The 18,556-nt window shown below is 35.8% G+C and overlaps 1 protein-coding gene across 3 annotated transcripts in view; it reads right to left on the reverse strand.

The window, feature by feature from the left end:
• THOC2 (THO complex subunit 2) overlaps positions 1-18,556 on the reverse strand; it is a 55,362-nt gene that overhangs the window by 10,395 nt on the left and 26,411 nt on the right. For all 3 annotated transcript variants that reach the window (XM_076347314.1, XM_076347316.1, XM_076347315.1), the window contains 19 exons: positions 18,275-18,405; positions 18,086-18,187; positions 16,754-16,838; positions 15,688-15,781; positions 15,121-15,201; positions 14,744-14,840; positions 12,804-12,921; positions 11,852-12,031; positions 11,077-11,241; positions 10,115-10,390; positions 9,534-9,675; positions 6,882-7,039; positions 5,381-5,509; positions 4,724-4,855; positions 4,455-4,639; positions 3,515-3,699; positions 3,106-3,208; positions 2,285-2,721; positions 1,368-1,426 (listed from right to left, as the gene is read on the reverse strand). In XM_076347314.1, the coding sequence (XP_076203429.1) occupies positions 1,368-1,426; positions 2,285-2,721; positions 3,106-3,208; positions 3,515-3,699; positions 4,455-4,639; positions 4,724-4,855; positions 5,381-5,509; positions 6,882-7,039; positions 9,534-9,675; positions 10,115-10,390; positions 11,077-11,241; positions 11,852-12,031; positions 12,804-12,921; positions 14,744-14,840; positions 15,121-15,201; positions 15,688-15,781; positions 16,754-16,838; positions 18,086-18,187; positions 18,275-18,405 (2,859 nt within the window). The remainder of the gene's footprint in view (positions 1-1,367; positions 1,427-2,284; positions 2,722-3,105; positions 3,209-3,514; positions 3,700-4,454; positions 4,640-4,723; positions 4,856-5,380; positions 5,510-6,881; positions 7,040-9,533; positions 9,676-10,114; positions 10,391-11,076; positions 11,242-11,851; positions 12,032-12,803; positions 12,922-14,743; positions 14,841-15,120; positions 15,202-15,687; positions 15,782-16,753; positions 16,839-18,085; positions 18,188-18,274; positions 18,406-18,556) is intronic.

Consider the following 18,556-nt stretch of genomic DNA (forward strand, 5'->3'; position numbering starts at 1 on the left):
AGAAAGAAGGAGGGGAAAAAAAAAAAAGAGACAGTAATATCTATTCTCTAGACCCAATTATTAAGTAAATTACAAAATGTGTTTATATCTAATTCTTCATAAAACAGTGAAAAAACTCCCACCAAGACAAAATATAAAGAAAAAATAGTCTTAACTCTAAATACAGCTGAACCACAGGTGAAACAGGTTTAAAATGTTTTTAAACCTGTATCTTCTCCACTTTCATTTAAATGTGGTAGAAGTCACTCTAGAATGACTTTACGTTGCCATTTACAAAAAACAGGCAAGAAAAACTTTGTCATTTTGAGTAGTTATCACTGTCACCTGCTTCCTCAAAACCAGTATTTGAGTTCTATTGAGTTCTCCAAAATTAGCCTAAATCTTTCAAGTAAATCTTACACAGAAAAAGATGTACTCTTTAAAAAACCAGAAAAAAAGAAAAGCTTGGTAAGATGGAAAAGCTTGTTCTAAAGTTGGTAAGATGGTGAAGTTTAAAGGCCCACATAATCCATCACAGTGCTCTTGATGAAGTATTAGTAACTTACAGTTTTAAATGTTCAACGTACTGCAAATTCAAAGATTCCATGAACATAGATGGTTTAGAAATAAAATAAATATGGAGCAAGGAATGGCTACCCTGAGTCTTCAAGTAGGCTACGCCCATGGTTTTGTGCTGCGCTTGAATGCTTGGGGTTTCTCTTTGCTGGGTAGTAGGCTTGGTTGCCACATCTGGTTTTATCGTAACGCAGGGCTCAACATGGTGGGAACCCATTGGAAATAAACAAACCTCGAAGGGAAGGTACAACAGAAGCTGCATGCGCACTGAATATACACAACTACAGGAGAACTGATCACCAAGGAGACTTTAAAATGGAACTCCTTTCAAGACTCCTCCTTAGAAGGCACATATCGGTATGATGCTCATCAAGAAGCCTGATGAATTCAGAGGTATCGTACATCCCGTATCATCCAGCAATCTTCAGTGCTATAGATTCTTCAATAGAAGTGCAGAAAAATATGCTCCACTCTGCTGCAAAGACTCATTTGCTTGTAGCTACCATTGCACTCCAAAAAAACTGACTGCTTAAAACAATGAGGCACTTCTGTGTAAAAATTCTCTTGCAATTTCCAAACACTATTTACAAAATTTGTGCTAGGTCCTTGAAGCATTATTTTGGTTAATTAAAAATATTTTTATAGAAAAAAAGACAGTCCGCCAATAAAGAAAAGGAATGCATTTTCTAATGCAACATAAAACCTCCAGTGGTTCCAGTGTATACTTGGCACAAGACTTGAAGGAAGTCGAATATTGGCATCCCAAACTTGTGAGCCTAACATGGGTGCTGCCTTCCTCAGGCTATACTAACCTTTACTGTTGAGGAATGTGATGGAGAAGAATGTGTATCAACTTTGCGGCGTTTTTGTTCTGAGGAAAGAAAAGAACAATAGCATTATTAAAACACATTTAAAAGAGGATAATCTAATAATATGGCTGAAGTACCAGAATAATTTAAGCTAGAATTCAAGTTTTACCACTATGTAAATTTTGTTTTTCTTAAGCTATCTAGAGTTACCAAGCATGTCTTGACCTTCTTTATGAAGGTTTGCAGGAAAAGTGTAACGTGAACACACTGCTGCAAAATTATGCTCATTTCAAACTTCCATTTTATGTAAGACTGTATCTGAATTTCAGAGTTACTATGAAGACGCTGAAAGGTGAACCCAATGAAAAGCATTACAACCCTCCTTTACTTCGTTTGCCTTAAGCAGTGCAAGTATAAAATTCAACATCAGCCTCAGATTATAAGAACTTAAAATATCAACATTAAGGATTTGTTAACCCTTAATATAAGTAGGAACTGATAAAGCTTACTGTGTCCTTCTTAAGGACGCAAAGGCCTACATCTTCCACATCGCTGTTTTCTTTCAATTCAAAGGTTATGATGAAACTCTCAAGAGTACACTCTTGAGGTTTTTGCGTTAAATTTTTGCAAAACTTGCAAGGCTGCAGTTATACAGTTACATTTTAATAAAAGACCATTTAGACTTATACTAAAAAATTACAGGCTTTATGAAAACGAGCACTCACTGAAGACGTGAAGTTCACACATTCACACAGTTCACCTTTTGGAGATATCCTGACTACCTACTTTAGGCGCCAACTGTATTTAAAAGCCAATGGCAAAATGCTAGCTATTAAATAGCAATTCTTTCTCACCATCTCTAGCATTTTTTGACATTCTATTTTTCTAGACAAGAACAGAAATTAAACATGCAAGCTTACCCCTTTCAGATTCTGATGTTTCTGATCGGGGAACAGGTGACTTCAAGGACCCAGCTACTGGCATCTTTTCTCCTCCTTTAGCATTTTCCTTGGATTTCATTTCCTTCGCTACATCTCTTTCTCTGGACGGCTCCTTTTCTCTCTCCTTTTCTGCAGTTGACTTTGACTCAATGATGGTAACAACTGTCTTGGATTTTTCTTCTTTTGAAGCTTTTTCTTCTTTCTTGACTTTTTCCTTCTCTTTGTCAGATTTTGGTGTTTTCTCCTTGATCTCTCTTGCTTTATCATCTTTGTTTGCCCGTTCTTCCTTTGGTTTATCTTTCCCATCCTTCCCAAGTGCCTTCATCTCTGGAGTGGCAGCTGGAGTCTTGTCTTTTTTCTCTTTATCTTTTTCCTTCCCGCTTTTTTCTTTATCATCTTTCTCTTTAATAATTTTGCTGCATCAAAAATAAAAAGGCCAATTAGCATGCAAACAAAACCAGCTCTAGTTTTATCACAAAAGTTTTACTTCTGATGGTTTGACAGAACCTCCTGAAGCAGTCACTGTCAGATTTCAGATTTGCTGTCTCTTTATCAGGACAGCAACAAGCAAATGTTCTCATTTGTTTTATCTTTATTTAGCTAAAATGCTATGCATTTAACAACAGTGTCAGATCAGTACAGCTGCGTATTTTGGAAGAAATAATCTCATTTATTAAACTTTGAAGAAATGGAAACAATTTATACAGAACCTGAAAGTAAAAAAGGCAGGTCAGTTTCAAGTATAATTCTATGGTTTGGAAGGAAGAAAATAGAGAATGTGAAAAAGTAGTTTTTCTTACCTATTAGAAGCACTGTTTCCATTGCTTGTTGTCACCTTCGGTGTAGCGTTGACAGCTTTATTAATAACTTTCACCACACCCTGAGACTTCTCCTTTAGTTTATCTGTTTAAAAAAAAGAGAACAGCTTTATTTCAACAAGTTAATATACATCCTACTCGTTAAAATAGAACAAGTACCTAAGCATATTCATGTAAGATCATGTGTAGCTAACAGTTAAAATAGGTAATTAAATGCAGAACACCCCCTCCCAAAACCAACTAAAAATAAAGAACACACACTGACCCTATTTAGCATCGCATTTAGATTTTTTCTTTTCAGTTTAATAAGCCAAATTTTGAGAGAGTAGCCTGTAATGTCAGAAGAACTCTACTTAAAAAACAAATAAATAATAATCATAGGTTTGTTTACCAGTCTCCTCAGTAGTGCCTTCTTCCAGTCTAACTGTATTTATTGTGAGAGATGTAGGCATCCCAGCACCACCTGGCCCATTTTGTACTGTTGCAGCTACAGCATTCCTGGCAGGTGGGTCTTTGTGGTGGAATTCATTTTCAGGTATCATGAAAGGCTTCCTACTTTTCAACTGCCCAGAATAGCTGTAAGTCGCACAGATTGTTAAATATGCACAAACATAAAGCAAAACATGGGTTGAATTCTAAATGAGGGTCTAATCTAACAGTTCATCTGTTATTTATTTCACAGTTTTTCCCAACTGATATGCAGTTTCTTCCCCCTTTATCGATGAGCTCAAAAAGAAAAAAAACACAAAACAACAAACAAACAAAAAAAACACTAGACACAGAAGCAGCCCTACCTCCACACTCTCTTCACCACGACCACACATACACACACCGGCCAAACACACAGAAGAAACAGCATACTGACAAAACTTAAACTGTTAGGGCAACCTGAATTGCCCCTTAAGCATACATGGACGATTCTGCATTCATCACAGAAAGATGTAAAACATAACTAAGTAGTTTAGTTTAGCATTTTAGAATCATATAAATGTCCAAAATCTAAGCAGTCTTGCATCAATAGCCCTCGGCTTTCTTCATTTTACTCTCCCTCCTATCTACTTGCTGCTATACTATTTCTCTAAAATTAAGCTATGCTCTTGTGAGTGGAAACATTTACTATTTCAAGTGTTTACTAGAGTCTTGTAAAGGAAATTAGTGATCATCCAGCACAAAATGAAAGTTTTCATTCACACTGCCAGCCCTGAGATGCAGTATAGCGAAATCTTCTGTGATAAGGTAAAAATCAAACGTTAGGACTGTAACGGTTCCGAGTCTTTAGAAGCCTTTCATGATCCACTTTTAACCACTTTCTTAAAGTAAGGTGTTGTTACCCCATAGCCAATGCATATAGATCAGGTCTCTTCTCTTTCTCTTCCTGACATATCTTATGTACTCTTCTTTCCAAGGCTTGGCCCAGGTTCAGCACTTTTGGATACCATGGAAGGATTTTGGTCAGCACAATCAGGATATTTCTGATATGTGTATATTCACCTGTTTCAAGGCAGTGCACAGAAGCCTAGAACACAAATTAAATCTAATGAAGTTGGGGTTTTTTTATTAAAGCTTCCAAAAACCTAAGTTTTTCGGCATCTTTATTTACCTTAGTTAACTTATAGTGCCATTTGTGTACCACATGTCTAAAATTCTCATAATCCAATTGATCAGCTTTATTTCCACCATCAAATCCAGTTGCCCGTAATATAGTTAGGAAGCCTGGATAGTTGCCACATTCCTACATGTGTATAAAAGAAAAAAAAAGTGTTTGGGAAGCATAAAACCAGTAATTCTGCAAAAGTTAATATGATGGCTGAAGCACTTTTTCACCGATTCTGCTAAAGACTAAGACACAATTGCACTTTACAAGACTTACACACATACTTTTTTAAAAAACACTCATTTATATTGAAATCTTAGTTGTGGGTGAGAAAAAATAATTTGTAATTTAACTAGCTTTTGCAAGGAGTATTATGAGAGTTTCCATACGCTCCCTAAATTATCTTTAAGATAAACTATGAGAAAATCAGAAACGTAAGATTTTTTTTTTTAGCCACTATATTTTTTTGACACTATGCAAAATTACTTCTATTAAAACTACATGAATTACAGAAACTCAATTCTAAGATTATGCCATATGAAAAATTCAATCACAGTGTTTTTAAATCTAACAATTTCACTAAACCCATTTTTATTGGGCTGAATTACACAAGTGGCCATTATATATTCTCATGAGCAAACTCGTTTCAGTAACTTCACATACCTTTTCATATATGACTCTGTCACTGTGCCATCTAGTCACAGTCTCCAGCATACAGCATAAAAACCTGCCATATCTACTAGCTTCATTTTCAGTGCAACTTGCAACTGTATATATAATATCAGAGAAAACCTGCGAATAGCAGTAATAAAAAGTTACAATGACTTTACTGAATTACAAGAGGAACAAGAACCAACAAGACCTTCAAGTTTCTCTCATCTAAACCACCGTTAAGCTGGTTTCTAAATATAAGGGAGATCTCTTATAAAATATTCTCAGTTTGCTTTCAAGACTATTACCCAACTGCTGGTCCTTCACACTTAGCCCAGAATCTAAGCACTGCATATAGCTGCTGCTGACACACAATTTTCCATAGTTGAAGTGTGTCTTCATTGGCATATAACTGTTTTGTTTTCAAATTAATAATTTATTTGAGCAGGTAGAAGTAAACACCTATCCAAACTGATGCAAAAGGATTTTTTTCCTGGCCTGCACAGGTTCATCAGATAGGGCTCATGCAGTTGCCTACTTGGCAGAACATGGACTGAATATTTGAGTAAGAATGTTCTTCTGGACCCATGAAATCAAAGCAGATACCTACTTCCAATGTCTCATCACAAAGGAAATCAGAAAATCTTAACTGGATGTTCATATGAAAACAATCTTCGCCATAATTTTTTTACAATACAGCCCTATACACATCCTTTTAATCCAAGCTCATAGTCAAATCTGTTATAACTGTACAGATGATGCACTAACTTAATAATTTGACTTCTTACAGCAGTAAGTGCCAGAATGGTTCTGATACCCCGGAACAGTATAGTCAGCTGGTACTGTTGAAGCTGAATGCATCCTGCAAGACTCTTCCCCGTTCTCCACCTTTTTCCTCCACAGGAGGAAAAGAATGGCTATACAAACAGTGAGAACAGCCTGAACAAATGCCTCCTCCAACTGCCCCGTTTGACCCAGAAAGTCAGGCTGCTACTGCTATCAGAAGTACTCCCCATGTCACTCCACATGTGGGAGTCCCTTCCCATGTCTCAGCTGTGATACAAGTTAGTCCACTGTCTGTAGTACCATTCGCCAGGGTCAGAAGGGTTCTAAGGATGCTGCTTGTGGGGGGCAAGTATAAGAAAGTTGATACTACAGTGGTAGAGCGCACACAGCTAAAATGGGAGGGTTAGATGAGGCTGCAGAAATGCAGACCACTGGAAGGTTGCAAAACCTGAACGCAACTCCTATGATTGCTAATGACTTTGCTCTGAAATGCTAGTCTCATTAGGATAAATCAAAAACAAAATTTCTTGAAAATAAGCCCCTGAAGCTCTAGGAAAACTTGGTTTGTAGAATGTGAAGTACAAAAGGGAACTTTTGATTGTCACAGATTCTAGAATTAAACATAGGTAATGATTTTATTTATCTCTTTTTGGAGGCAGGGGGGACACTAGTTTTGCATGCTCATAATAGTAATTAAGTACATACACACACAGTTCTAGCTACTTACTCTGTCGTAGCAGAGAAGCGTGGAGAAATTGGGTGTTTTCTGCTGATGCACCAGTTCTACAAAGTGAGCACAATAAACTGCATCGATCGCCGAAAAAATGCATCGAGGAAATATACATAACTGCAAAAACTTTGTGATAGTCTCATTTTTGGTAGACTCTTCAAAAACAAGGAAGTTGAGAGAAAAAAGGAAGAAAGAAAGAAAGTTAATGGGTTAACACTCAACTACTCTCTTCCCAAGAAGTTCAGAATCACACATCCATATTCTCGAGTTTGTACATTAGGCCGCTTGTATTCCAGACACATCTTTGGCACTGCTCAGAAAAAGTCAAAACAAGCTTAACTGAGGACAGGCGGAGGGTAGGAGGGTGGTTGTAGCTAATCTTCATTTCTTATTGGGAAAATTCTTCTATTACACAATGGGGGAAAAGACAGGCTCAGAAAAAAAAACTTTGGTAAAACTTCTCCAACAGCTCAAATTCTACACATTAGCAAAAGGAACCATCTGCTATTTCTCTGGAACGCTTGTTTTCTCCTTTCTAGATGGGGCTGACTTTCAGCTCAGTTTCCTTAGAAATGGAAGAAAATGCTGTCTATATACGATCCCTTAACAATCATTTTTCCAATCAACCAAACAATTATAGGAGTTTAAATAGAGGAACAGTCTTCAGTAAACCACCATTCCAATACACACACATTTTGTGAAAGTTTCATTCTGCCACTGAGTAAAAGACTGCACTGTATGCTCAACAGCTACCCATTCCATTTGACCAACTGTTGGTTGGTCAACACAACAGCCAGACACATACCCAAACTGGTCCCATGGCAGCACCTGCCCAGTTAAAAACAAGCTGGGAGGGATGTACAGCACAAAAGGAAGGTAGGAAGAAAATAAACATATGGATGAAAGCACAGAACTGAAGACCGCAAATGGATGCCTTTGGAGGAAGAGCAGTCATGATCCTCATGAGGGCAACTGGTGTTTTTGCACTGGGATTCTTGCACAGGCTGCAGGGCACAAGTCAAAAGACTCAAGATTTACTTGCTTTGATTCTGTGATGCTCATGGAATAAAGCTTGTTCAAGAAAGGACTGTCAGCTTTTGCTTGACTAAAAATTTTATGTTGATTTAATTTTAGTATCTACCCCTCAAAGGTCATAACAAGCCTTTGACACTTAAAAAAAAAAACCACCAAAAGATAATCACAGCTCATAGAACAATCAAGTGTGTAAGTTTTACTTCAAAAGCGTAAAAGTAAAGCAAGTAAGCAGCCAGTCAGAATAGCTAGTTTCCAACTGTTAAAACTACCAGTCTACTTATTCTGCCAAAAATTAACCTACTCTTAATGATATAACCACTCTATCAAGAGTATCTACACAAGAAGCCAGTCTTTTTCTTTTTTTAATTAAATATTAATAATTTTTAAAAATATTAATTAAAAAGTACTACTTCAGTGGATGTGCTGTTCAATTTCCTCATATAGCACAATTACAGATAATTTCTTTCAATGGGGAAACTGCTGAAAACGTTAAGTTCATCTCTGGATGCAATGCTAGGAAACTTCTTGCAGCTGAAGCCTGAGCATCCAGGAACCAACAATAAGCTATTCCCTGTACCCCACAAATGCCTGTATTATTCAGAGTACACGTTTATATACAGATCATAGCTACACAAACAAATTTCTACATGCTTTTGAGTGCTTCCTTAAGCAGACAAATTTACCAGTCAGCTCAAGACCAAGCTTCAGTCAGGTAGTAATTTTTCAACCAGTGATTTCATGTAGCTAATTCGCTGTCCGTACCAGTACATTAAATATTTATAGGGAATAACCGGTCTTGATTTAACTGTCAATGTTTCTTCATTAAATCAGTTGGGTGTATCTTACATGAGTCGGACAATAAAACGCTTTTCCACTGGGTTATGCTAGGCTCCTTGGGACAGACGAACAACTACTTCCAGTTACGAACTGAAAGTTCTTCCAGAGAAGAAAACTGACCAGAGAAAAACATTTCAGATTAACCATGCTAGTAGAGTTCACAATCAATATGAAACATTACAGAGGCTTTGTCAGAGAAAAAAAAGTTTGTTCTGCCTCCTGCATATCTGCCATATGAAACATTTGCATGCTGTTTCATTTCATGGTGCTGTTATGCTGGTACAATACTTATCTTGTCATTGGAAGAGGGTTTATGTTACTGCCCAAACACTGGCGTATTGCTCCTAATCACAGGACTCAAACAAAGTAAGTTAACTCCAACCACTCATAGAAAGTTTACATGCCTATTTCTTGCAATGTAGTGATTATCCTAACTTAGCAGCATTCTAACTGCAGTAAATAAGTGCAAGCCATCTTGCAATTACAACTTTCCACTGAATTGGTCAATCTCTTTATTTTCTAAATTAGTGCAATATTTAAAAGGTCTTGACATTGCAAGAAACAAACAAAACATCTCCCTGAAACCCAACTACTTGGCATTTGCAGTAAAGACACATTACATTCTAATTAAAAGTTTACCTTGCTAGTAGACCTCAACATATAAAGAGATCAAATTTTAAAATCAACATTAAGAGTATTAGTGCAAGCTGAACTTTAAGCTCTGGGGACAGTGATGACTACAAAAACATACAGAATGTTTCCCCTACACGCACTTACTTGCCAGAAGCCAGTTATCCTTCTCTAGTTTCAGTCTCTGTAGAACCCTCTGCACATGCTCCAACTGCTTCTTCTCCTCTTCAAGGAGCTTGTCCTGAAGAGCTGTGCAACGTTCTTTTTCTTTTTTCTTTTTATTTGGAGGCTATAAAATGTCAGTGCAACTCACTTACTATTATATTAACAGTTACTATAGATAGAGCAATTGAATTCCTGATAATGCTAAAGAATACCTGAAAAACTTTCTATTTCACTAAATAATGTTCTGCTCTAGTAATCAACTGATTTTATGAACACTGGCCGACTAAAGTTAAGACAGAAGTGAACAGCTAAACCACAGGTACAGGTGTCAAAGATTGCTTTCTGAAACACAGATTTTCCATTAATTTTCACTTTGTGAAGTCACTGGTACTTTTATTTTGGGAATTATAAGGAAGAGTCAATCCAAACTATGTGTATGTAACAAATCAGAATGGATTTGACAAAATCTCCCAGATATAAAGGACCTTAATATAACATTTCACAAAAAAAAGTCTTTCAAGGTTAGAAAGTTTAAACTGGACCATAAAATTATATAAACATACCATTTCCTGATTGTCATCTATGGCTTTCATCTGGACTTTAAGTTTATTGACTTCTCTGTCATAGCTACTATGTGGGACGGCAAGGTCATACATTGTCAAAGACCAGAATGTAGCATAAAACTGAGGACTGATGTCATCCCAAACCTTGGGAAGGTGCAGAGAAATCACAGCATCATGAACAGGAGCCATCACCAGCTCACACGATGTAATGTATTTGTGAACTTTGTGCTGCTGTTTATTTCCCTTCTCAGCTTTTTTTAGTTCATCATACTTTGACTGTGGATTAAAAAAATGAAAAATTTGTAGTCTTTGTACATAACAATGTAATTTAACTTTTACAATATAACTTAACTTCTCAAAAACCTTTCTATATAACAAACATTTACACATGTGAAATGTCATTTATGTACATAAAGCACTGAAGAACATCGTACAGAACTTTCAGTATTCATCCAGATTGGATGGATTTATCTTTCTTCACTGATGCTGCTACCTGTTGTTATAGTAACACATTATACTACACCAAGTAAAAATTGCTCTCGATATTTAACATTTTAGATGCAGGGACAAATTTATTTCTGATAGTTCCTGAGATACCACACCTTTTGGCAGCTGCAACATTTATATGGATTTTTGCTGTGGAGGAAAAACATCTACAGAAGAACTTACACATTTGGGGGAACAGGGAGGGAGAGAACTCCTACTGATCACCCAAATCATCAGAAGAGATGATTTCATTAGCTACAACTTCTGTCAGTTGTGTGAAAGCTGACACATGGGCCGTATTTTATATGAAGATAAAGTATAACCTGTTCCAGCCCACAGTTTCTCTTTCTACCTCTACTCATAAAGCTTCTGCAAGTTTTATTTAGCAAACAAACTTTAGCAGGAACCTAACACATATATTGATAACACGTAATACAGCAGCACTAACAGCAAGGAAACAGAAGAGTTCTACTTACTGAAATATGGTGTGCATACATGGGTCTTGAGAGGAAAAATGCAGCATCATGAGGTGTGTGAAATTCATTACAGAGAACGTCAATAGAAGGCACTCGCTTAATGTAATCCTCTGTGCTTAGATTGGATGCCAAAAACCCACCAAATTGTACCAGGGTGTCATGGCACTACATGTGAAAGATACAAAAAGTTAGCAAAAACAGTATTTTGTTCAAAAGCGAACTTAGGGAATGCTTGAAAGTTCTCTCTCTCTCTTTTTTTTTTTTTAAGTTAACAACACATAGTACAGGAAGAATTTTCTTATGGGGGTAGAGATGATAAATTTTCCATGCCACATGGGAGTCAAAAAAAAAAAAAAAAAAGCCCTACAAAAGCCAGCAGAACTGTAAGAGCATTCTGTTCTACCAGAATGAAGTGAAACTAGTTCCTACTGCCTAAGGCGGCAAAGGAATTCAGCCTGCTTCTTTTTTTGGGGGGCGGGGGGAAGAAATAAATTTCCTCTAACAAAGTAAGATCAGAAAAATATAATAGCTGACTTAAGAAATAAGAACTTAACTTTTCACGACAAAGGATGTTTTAATCTTTCACTCAGAAGTCACTTGTCAATATAGTATTTATTTAATACACTCGTATATTTTAATAATGAGATCACTGTAACTAATTTTGAAAATTCTTACACGTTCGTATTTATTGTGCTGAACTCATATGTTGTGCTGATACACTAGGAGTTACCAAAGAAAAGGAGGGGTTCTTATAAATGCAAGTGTTTTTACTTGCCTGATCATACAGTTTTCCCACCAGCTTCAGATGTTTTTCCCCTCCCTCTTGAAAGATCACACCATTTCTCTGTTGAGCCATAAGCAGGCACAGTGGAAGGGCAAGATCATGGTCCAATAATGCATCTTTTAATCTCTGAGAAGATTTTTTTGTATTCCTGATTTGGCCAAAGTATCCACCCTGTATAGTACAGAAAAAGTTACCCAAGTTTGGAAACAGTGCATCACAAATGGAAACCATGTGTGCTTCTGACTGCAGAAATACCGATGAATTAACATCAATACAGTTTCCTGTCCATCAATAAAACACTCTCTCTGGATCCTGTACTTCAATGTATGTATGTAAGACTCAGAAACTAACTAGTCTTGCATGCTATTAGTCTGTCTTTTACACAGTAAACAGAGTGATATTTCAGCTCAGGCATCATGACACTGCGTTTTAGACCTAGGTCTGCTGTCATCTGCTCAAAGTCTCTTCTCTGTTCAATACAGGAATTTCAGATTTTAGTTCCGATTATAGCTATTCAACTCACTAGAGAGTTGAGCGTAGGTCAGACTCAACTAGGTCTTTGACACCAAGGCTGCAACAGCTTTAGCTGTTAAAATGGTTTAAGATGTTACTCTACTCAACAGCGAGCTGCTACCCCCAGAGCAGGGCTAAAACAGCAGGACCGCACAACGTACAAGCTCACTGGCTGCTATAATTGACAGGTCTGTCATATAACACTGGATAACGAAGGCTACTTTCGTTAATATGAGATGCTGTGAAACACAATTAAGGCTCATGTATACATTGCCTTGTCTGCAAGGCCTGTAAGCTCAATGCAGTGGGAAGCTCTCTGATGAAAGCAGTAACACCTTTCTCAGCTATGCTGCCAGAGTTCATGAATCAGTCTTTAGAACCACCATTAATAAGCAATAGCTATTATTAATTAAATTTAACACAAACACACCTCAGCTTTTAGTTGTTCTCCACCAGTCATGGCTTCCAATTGTTCCATTGTCATTTCTTCTGTAATTTCTATCCCTGCCATTTTCTGCACTACCTCTTTTAAAATAAGCAAATCAAAGCTGCACAGAAAACAGAAGTGGAGTAAAAACAAGAAAATACGTTTAAGAAATGGAAGCTATATGTTTAAGAAATGGAAGCTACGTCATTCAATACACAGTACAAAGCAACGCTATGATGCATGTTAAATAACATTAATTCTTTTTTGAAGAAGAAACTAGTATGCTGAGCACACAGGGATTTCTTTATTGCAAGTAAAAAGTTAGTACTTAAAAACAATGCAGGCATTCAACAGCTGGATTTCAGAACCCCTTCAGAACAATTTCATTGTTTTTGAAAATAACAGCGAGTGTGGTGTTATTAGCTTTTAAGTATCAACAAATTAATCATAAAATTTATTGCTCCCTTTTGTTGTTTTACATACTTCATACTGTATCTATACAGTTATTTCATGAACATGGAATATTTTAAATTTTATTAAAAATTTCTACGATAGTACACGGCCTTAGAAATTTACTGGCAAAATTAGTCTGGAGAGGTTATTTGGAACATGGAAAACATTTTTTACTTAAAACACAGAATATACAAAACACTCCAGAGACTAGGCTTTACTTCCTGCTCTGAGTTCTGTAAGGGCAATGACTTTTCCTCAACAGAAGTACAGTAAATTGTATCATGATCATTCAAAATCAGCAGTATTTTCCAGTAACTTCTGAAATTTATGTGACCTACTTATAAAAAGTATTGACCCATGCCCTCCAAACCAGAGTTTTATATTTAAATAATTCATATTGTTTATATTTTTGCTTGCTGTTCCTACCATAAGTATGTTTTCTGTCCAGGAACTATGCAATACCAGCATATACTCCAATTCAAATACCTGAATACTCCAGTCCTATGGAACTGGTTATAGTGGTAAATCCATTTTTTTTCCCTATGATCCCAAATACTAAACTGAATATTAAAAATAAATTGATTTTTTTCAAAATACTTAGTCTTAATACTTACTTCCGGGGAAAGACAAGAAACATTACTTACCCCTCCTCTGTAGCTCAATGTTATTGTACCATCATCAGAATACAAAACAAATTGGGGACAGGGGAGCACATGAGACTGAGTGTCTACATTGCAGAACTAGATTTCTCAACATAAATACCCTAAAATAACATGCTCCGTTATCTCCACTGGTAAGCTGTCTTTCAAGAAGCATATAGGGATTCATAATAGAAAAAATTTGATACTCACCTATGTGATAAAAATAACACATTAAAATTAAATAAATAAATGAAACAATAATGCTAAGTGATGACAATGGTAGGACAAAAGGAAAAGGAAGATTCAAATTGCAAGCCTTGTTTGAAAAATTTTTTTGAGTTATGATTAACACTGATGTACCAAGAAGCCATTCAACTGCCATTAAATAAATTGGACAAAGTATTTAAAATAGTATTTAAATGTTAAGAGCCATCCCTGCAGAGAAGACATTATGCGAAAGAAAAAACTAAAACTGTTAACAGTCACACCCTTTTATATCATGGATACTTATTTTTTAAATAACATACAATAATTTCTATGACAATATTACAGACCAGCAGGGTTTTCTCCCGTCTGGTTAGTTGTTAAGAAAACTGCATTAAAATCAGTTACAGATGAAAAATCAGTACTTCAAAAATAATATGTCACAGCTATACAATTAGAGGAAAAATAATGTACTAAAGAGGATATTATTCTTTCTGCTATTTAAATTTCTTAACCTTCCTGGTATTATGGATGGAGTTTTACCACTACTAGAGTGACTACTACATCAAGCACCCATGCATCAGCAAACACCCAAATAATACATTATAAAAATTGAGTTTATAAAGATCAGTTTACAAGACTTGCCTTTTCCCAGCTTTCAGTTGGTTGGCTACATATTGAAGTAGACCAGCAAGTTCAATTGGGTATTTTCGGAAAACTGCACCGCAAAAGCTAGCCAGACCTAAAGCAAGGAGAAACAGCTGTGACTACACCTCATGAGATACTAATCATTAAATAAGGATTAACGAAGTACACGTGGAATGTTAGCAATATATGTATTTTTGTAATACAAAGAAAAAATATTTTCCTATTGATTAAACTTGCCAGCTCTCTGTTTTGTTTAAAAAATTAGGTGGTAGATCCAAGCGAAATACTGATCATAATGATCAATAGTATGGTAGATCATAGGGAAGGTGAAGTATTTTAAACATTAATGTAATAAATAAAACGAGAATACTAACTCTGCAGCCAGCTCGAGATTGTAGTGTCATCATGCTTCATTCTCTCCTTCTCAGGGTTTGCCAGAGCTTCAATGATACAGTCTTTAGTGGAGTTAAAGAGAATATTTTTCCTTGATTTGTAAAAACAAAAGTTACACAGATCTGTTTTTCCAGCTCCACAATTTGTAATATATGAACATGATATGCAAGTATAGCAAGCATGATATAGAGGATCCACTAACATAGTTACAGTATAAAAAAATAAAATCATGAAAGAAATCGTAACTTAAAACGCAGTATTTACCTCAGCATTTACAGGATCACTATGCCTTCAAGAACAGAGTGAAAGTAGTAAGAAAACCCTTTAAAGTAAAGTATAATTTTAATAGCATGAAAGAACAGATAGAGAGGGTTCTGTGACCCATTAAGAGTGCAAACATATTTGCAAACATCACTAAAATTTCCAGCAAAAAGCAGCAATAATAGAAAACAATAGAAGATAACATTTACTCACAGACAACAGATTTAATCTGGCTACAACTGCAACTTTATCAGTAATTAGACATATTGATTCACATAAAAGGATACATGCCAAAACATCATAGTTCAGTGAAGTGAGGTATTTCAGTGAATCAACCACCGGAGTTATTAAGTTATCGTATTTTTGTATTTGTGATAAAATCTGAAAGTTACAAAAGACATTCAGCTGAACAGGAACAGTATTCCTTATCTTTCACATAATAAATTAAAACCATTTAACAATGCTTGTCTTCAAAACCTACACAAAACAGCCTTTGAAATTAATTTTTTCAGAAGGTCCTAAACCACTTTCAAAGTAATAGGTTATCTCATTAATTTACCTAGTACCTTAGAGATATCAGTGAAACATCTCTAACATGTAAAAATAATTCTGTATAATTATTTTTCTTTTCAATTACAGAAAATAAAATTGCAAAAACATTCCACTCATTTTCTTCTAAGATTTCTTAAGAATCCTAAACCTTAGCAGTAAGAGTTTCTGTTGCTACTTAATAATAAAAGACTATTAAAAAAAAAAATGAACCTAGGTCATGAAAGAATACAAGTAAACTGTATTAATCAAATTTTACAATGTTCCCTTTGGTACATGACGTGCGCGCGTGTGTATTGCAGTATTAGTTTCTTCAAGTAAAATCTGAAAACTGGTAGATCAATAATCACAAGTCATATTTGTGAATAAGGTGGAGGTCCATCAACATACTTTTACACCTCTCAAGCATTCTGTAGCACCACGTAATCTTAAAAATCCTCCCCGACTTCGTAGCTGTATTTCAGACTTCAAAGCTTTATGTTTTCTTGAATTTGCATTCTGCATAACCTGATCAGCACATCCCTGTATCTCTGAGACCCACCTCAGCTATCCCAAATTAAATACTTTGCTCCTACAAATAAGTGGATGTAATTTTCTGTGCAGTTGTGGTTATTCAAGAGCTATTGTCACATATAGTATCTCAGACCTGTGCACTACTAATAAATTACCATATTTTAAAATTTGCATCAAAAGTAAAAAATAATGAAATTAGAACTGCCCTCTCACTAAGACAGCAGGTCCCTTCCCATACTTTAATATCTATTGTTAGGATGAAATAGTATTCAAATACATGTAACTACTTACATAATCAAATAAAATTGTAGGATTGCTGTGGCTGAGCTTCCCAATCTGTCTTCCAGAGGGTTTCACATTTTCCTTAGTTAAACGCCTGTAAAAAAGAACATACTTTATTGCAACAGACAAGCTAAAAGAATACTCAAACAACAGGTTAGTGCCAGTGAAGAAACACCTTTGTTAGTCGCAGAGATTAAATTCTCACTGGCGGATGTGTTTTTAAGAAATTTAAGCATAGAAATATTACTCCTCTGGGAATCTGAAATTTATAATCCTATAACGTGCAGACAGTACAAACAAATCAGTTGTCCCTATATTATTATGGGCTGTATTCTAGTTTCAACTTGGAGCACTTTGTATTCGGAAGTTGTCAGTGGGACCTATACCACATATAAAAACACCTGCGATGCTGTTAATCTCTCCTGCACATTTAATTTAGCCACATATCAGTCATTTTGCATTTGTTGCATTCAGTTCATTGAAAAACAGTATTAATTTCATTGTGTTACGCTTCCACAGCATTCCCTACTGAAGATATGAGCTTAACATGAAACCTGAAGTCGATACACAGAAGGAAATTGTACACGTAGCAATCTCAACAACTGACAGCACTGTGGCTCATCTGCACAACTGAAATCCACCGTACAAGAGAAGGGATGTAAAGTTTTATGGTCTATGCTAGCTATGCAGCAAGTCAGGAGAATATCAAAATCATTGTTTCTAGCTTTCACAGCTGCAAGTCCAAAGTCTTTTACCCAGTAACAATTATTCTGTCTTGCCTATGTAGAAAGGTTCTAGTTATCCACATTATAAAACCATAGCATTTGCTTTTGGCAACAACAAATGGAGAACCCAAATCCCCGACAATGATGTCAGAGACGTTAAGTGTGAGGGAAATCTGAAATTGTTGTGAGCCCACTTGAAGATGAGAATGAATCGCTCCCTTCAATTCAACTTATTGCCCTACTTCCAAACCTGTAGAAACTGTGACAAGACTTTTGAGACTCTTCAGATTAAAAAGTCTCCATACCTAGAGAAAATATGTTGCACTCTTGACATTTGCATAAGCAAAGCAATTTAATCAAACAGCAGCACACCCATGGAAAAGGTTTTAAATAATTTAATGGGACATTTTTCACAGATAAAATACCCTTATTGGTGACAAATCTGTCTGTATCCTTACTTATTTGACAGTTTTTAATCACAGTACATTAAATACTCCATGAGCAAGGATAATCAGTAAAATTACTGAGTCAGAAACGGAATGTATTTGTCAAGTTTCGGTGACATGCAATACACTGTATCACAGTTGATAATTATTTATGGAATTAGACAACTTACTTCATGATATATTTGGCTCGGTCTATGGTTTGAGCTTTAACTTTCACTAGAAGTGGGTGACTATTGTATGTTTCGTTCTTCCATTGCCCATAAAGACGGTACCTTGAAAGATTGTAAAGGAAAACTATTTTTAGTACTGACAATTCAAGAGACCACTTCGAAAGAATGGAAACAAGTTATTCTACTCACCGGTACTGGTATGGAAAAGTTTTGAACATTCCCCATAATTCTTCAGACATGCATGCATTGCAGTCCATCAAAGAAAGAGATGGAAGTAAGACTTGATCGGTAATACTCAACAAACAGCTAAACAGTATCTCCTGAAATAAAGACAAAAAACTCGAGGTAACTATCAAGTAAGTACATCAGAAGTAATGCTATGCAGAGATGCACAAATTGCACGTCTTAGTAGACTGATAAAATACAAGTTTGCCACAAGATTAAGACTTCCTAAACAAAAACAAACAAAAA

This window comes from Aptenodytes patagonicus, chromosome 9 (genome assembly GCF_965638725.1).
Source record: "Aptenodytes patagonicus chromosome 9, bAptPat1.pri.cur, whole genome shotgun sequence".
NCBI lineage: Eukaryota > Metazoa > Chordata > Aves > Sphenisciformes > Spheniscidae > Aptenodytes > Aptenodytes patagonicus.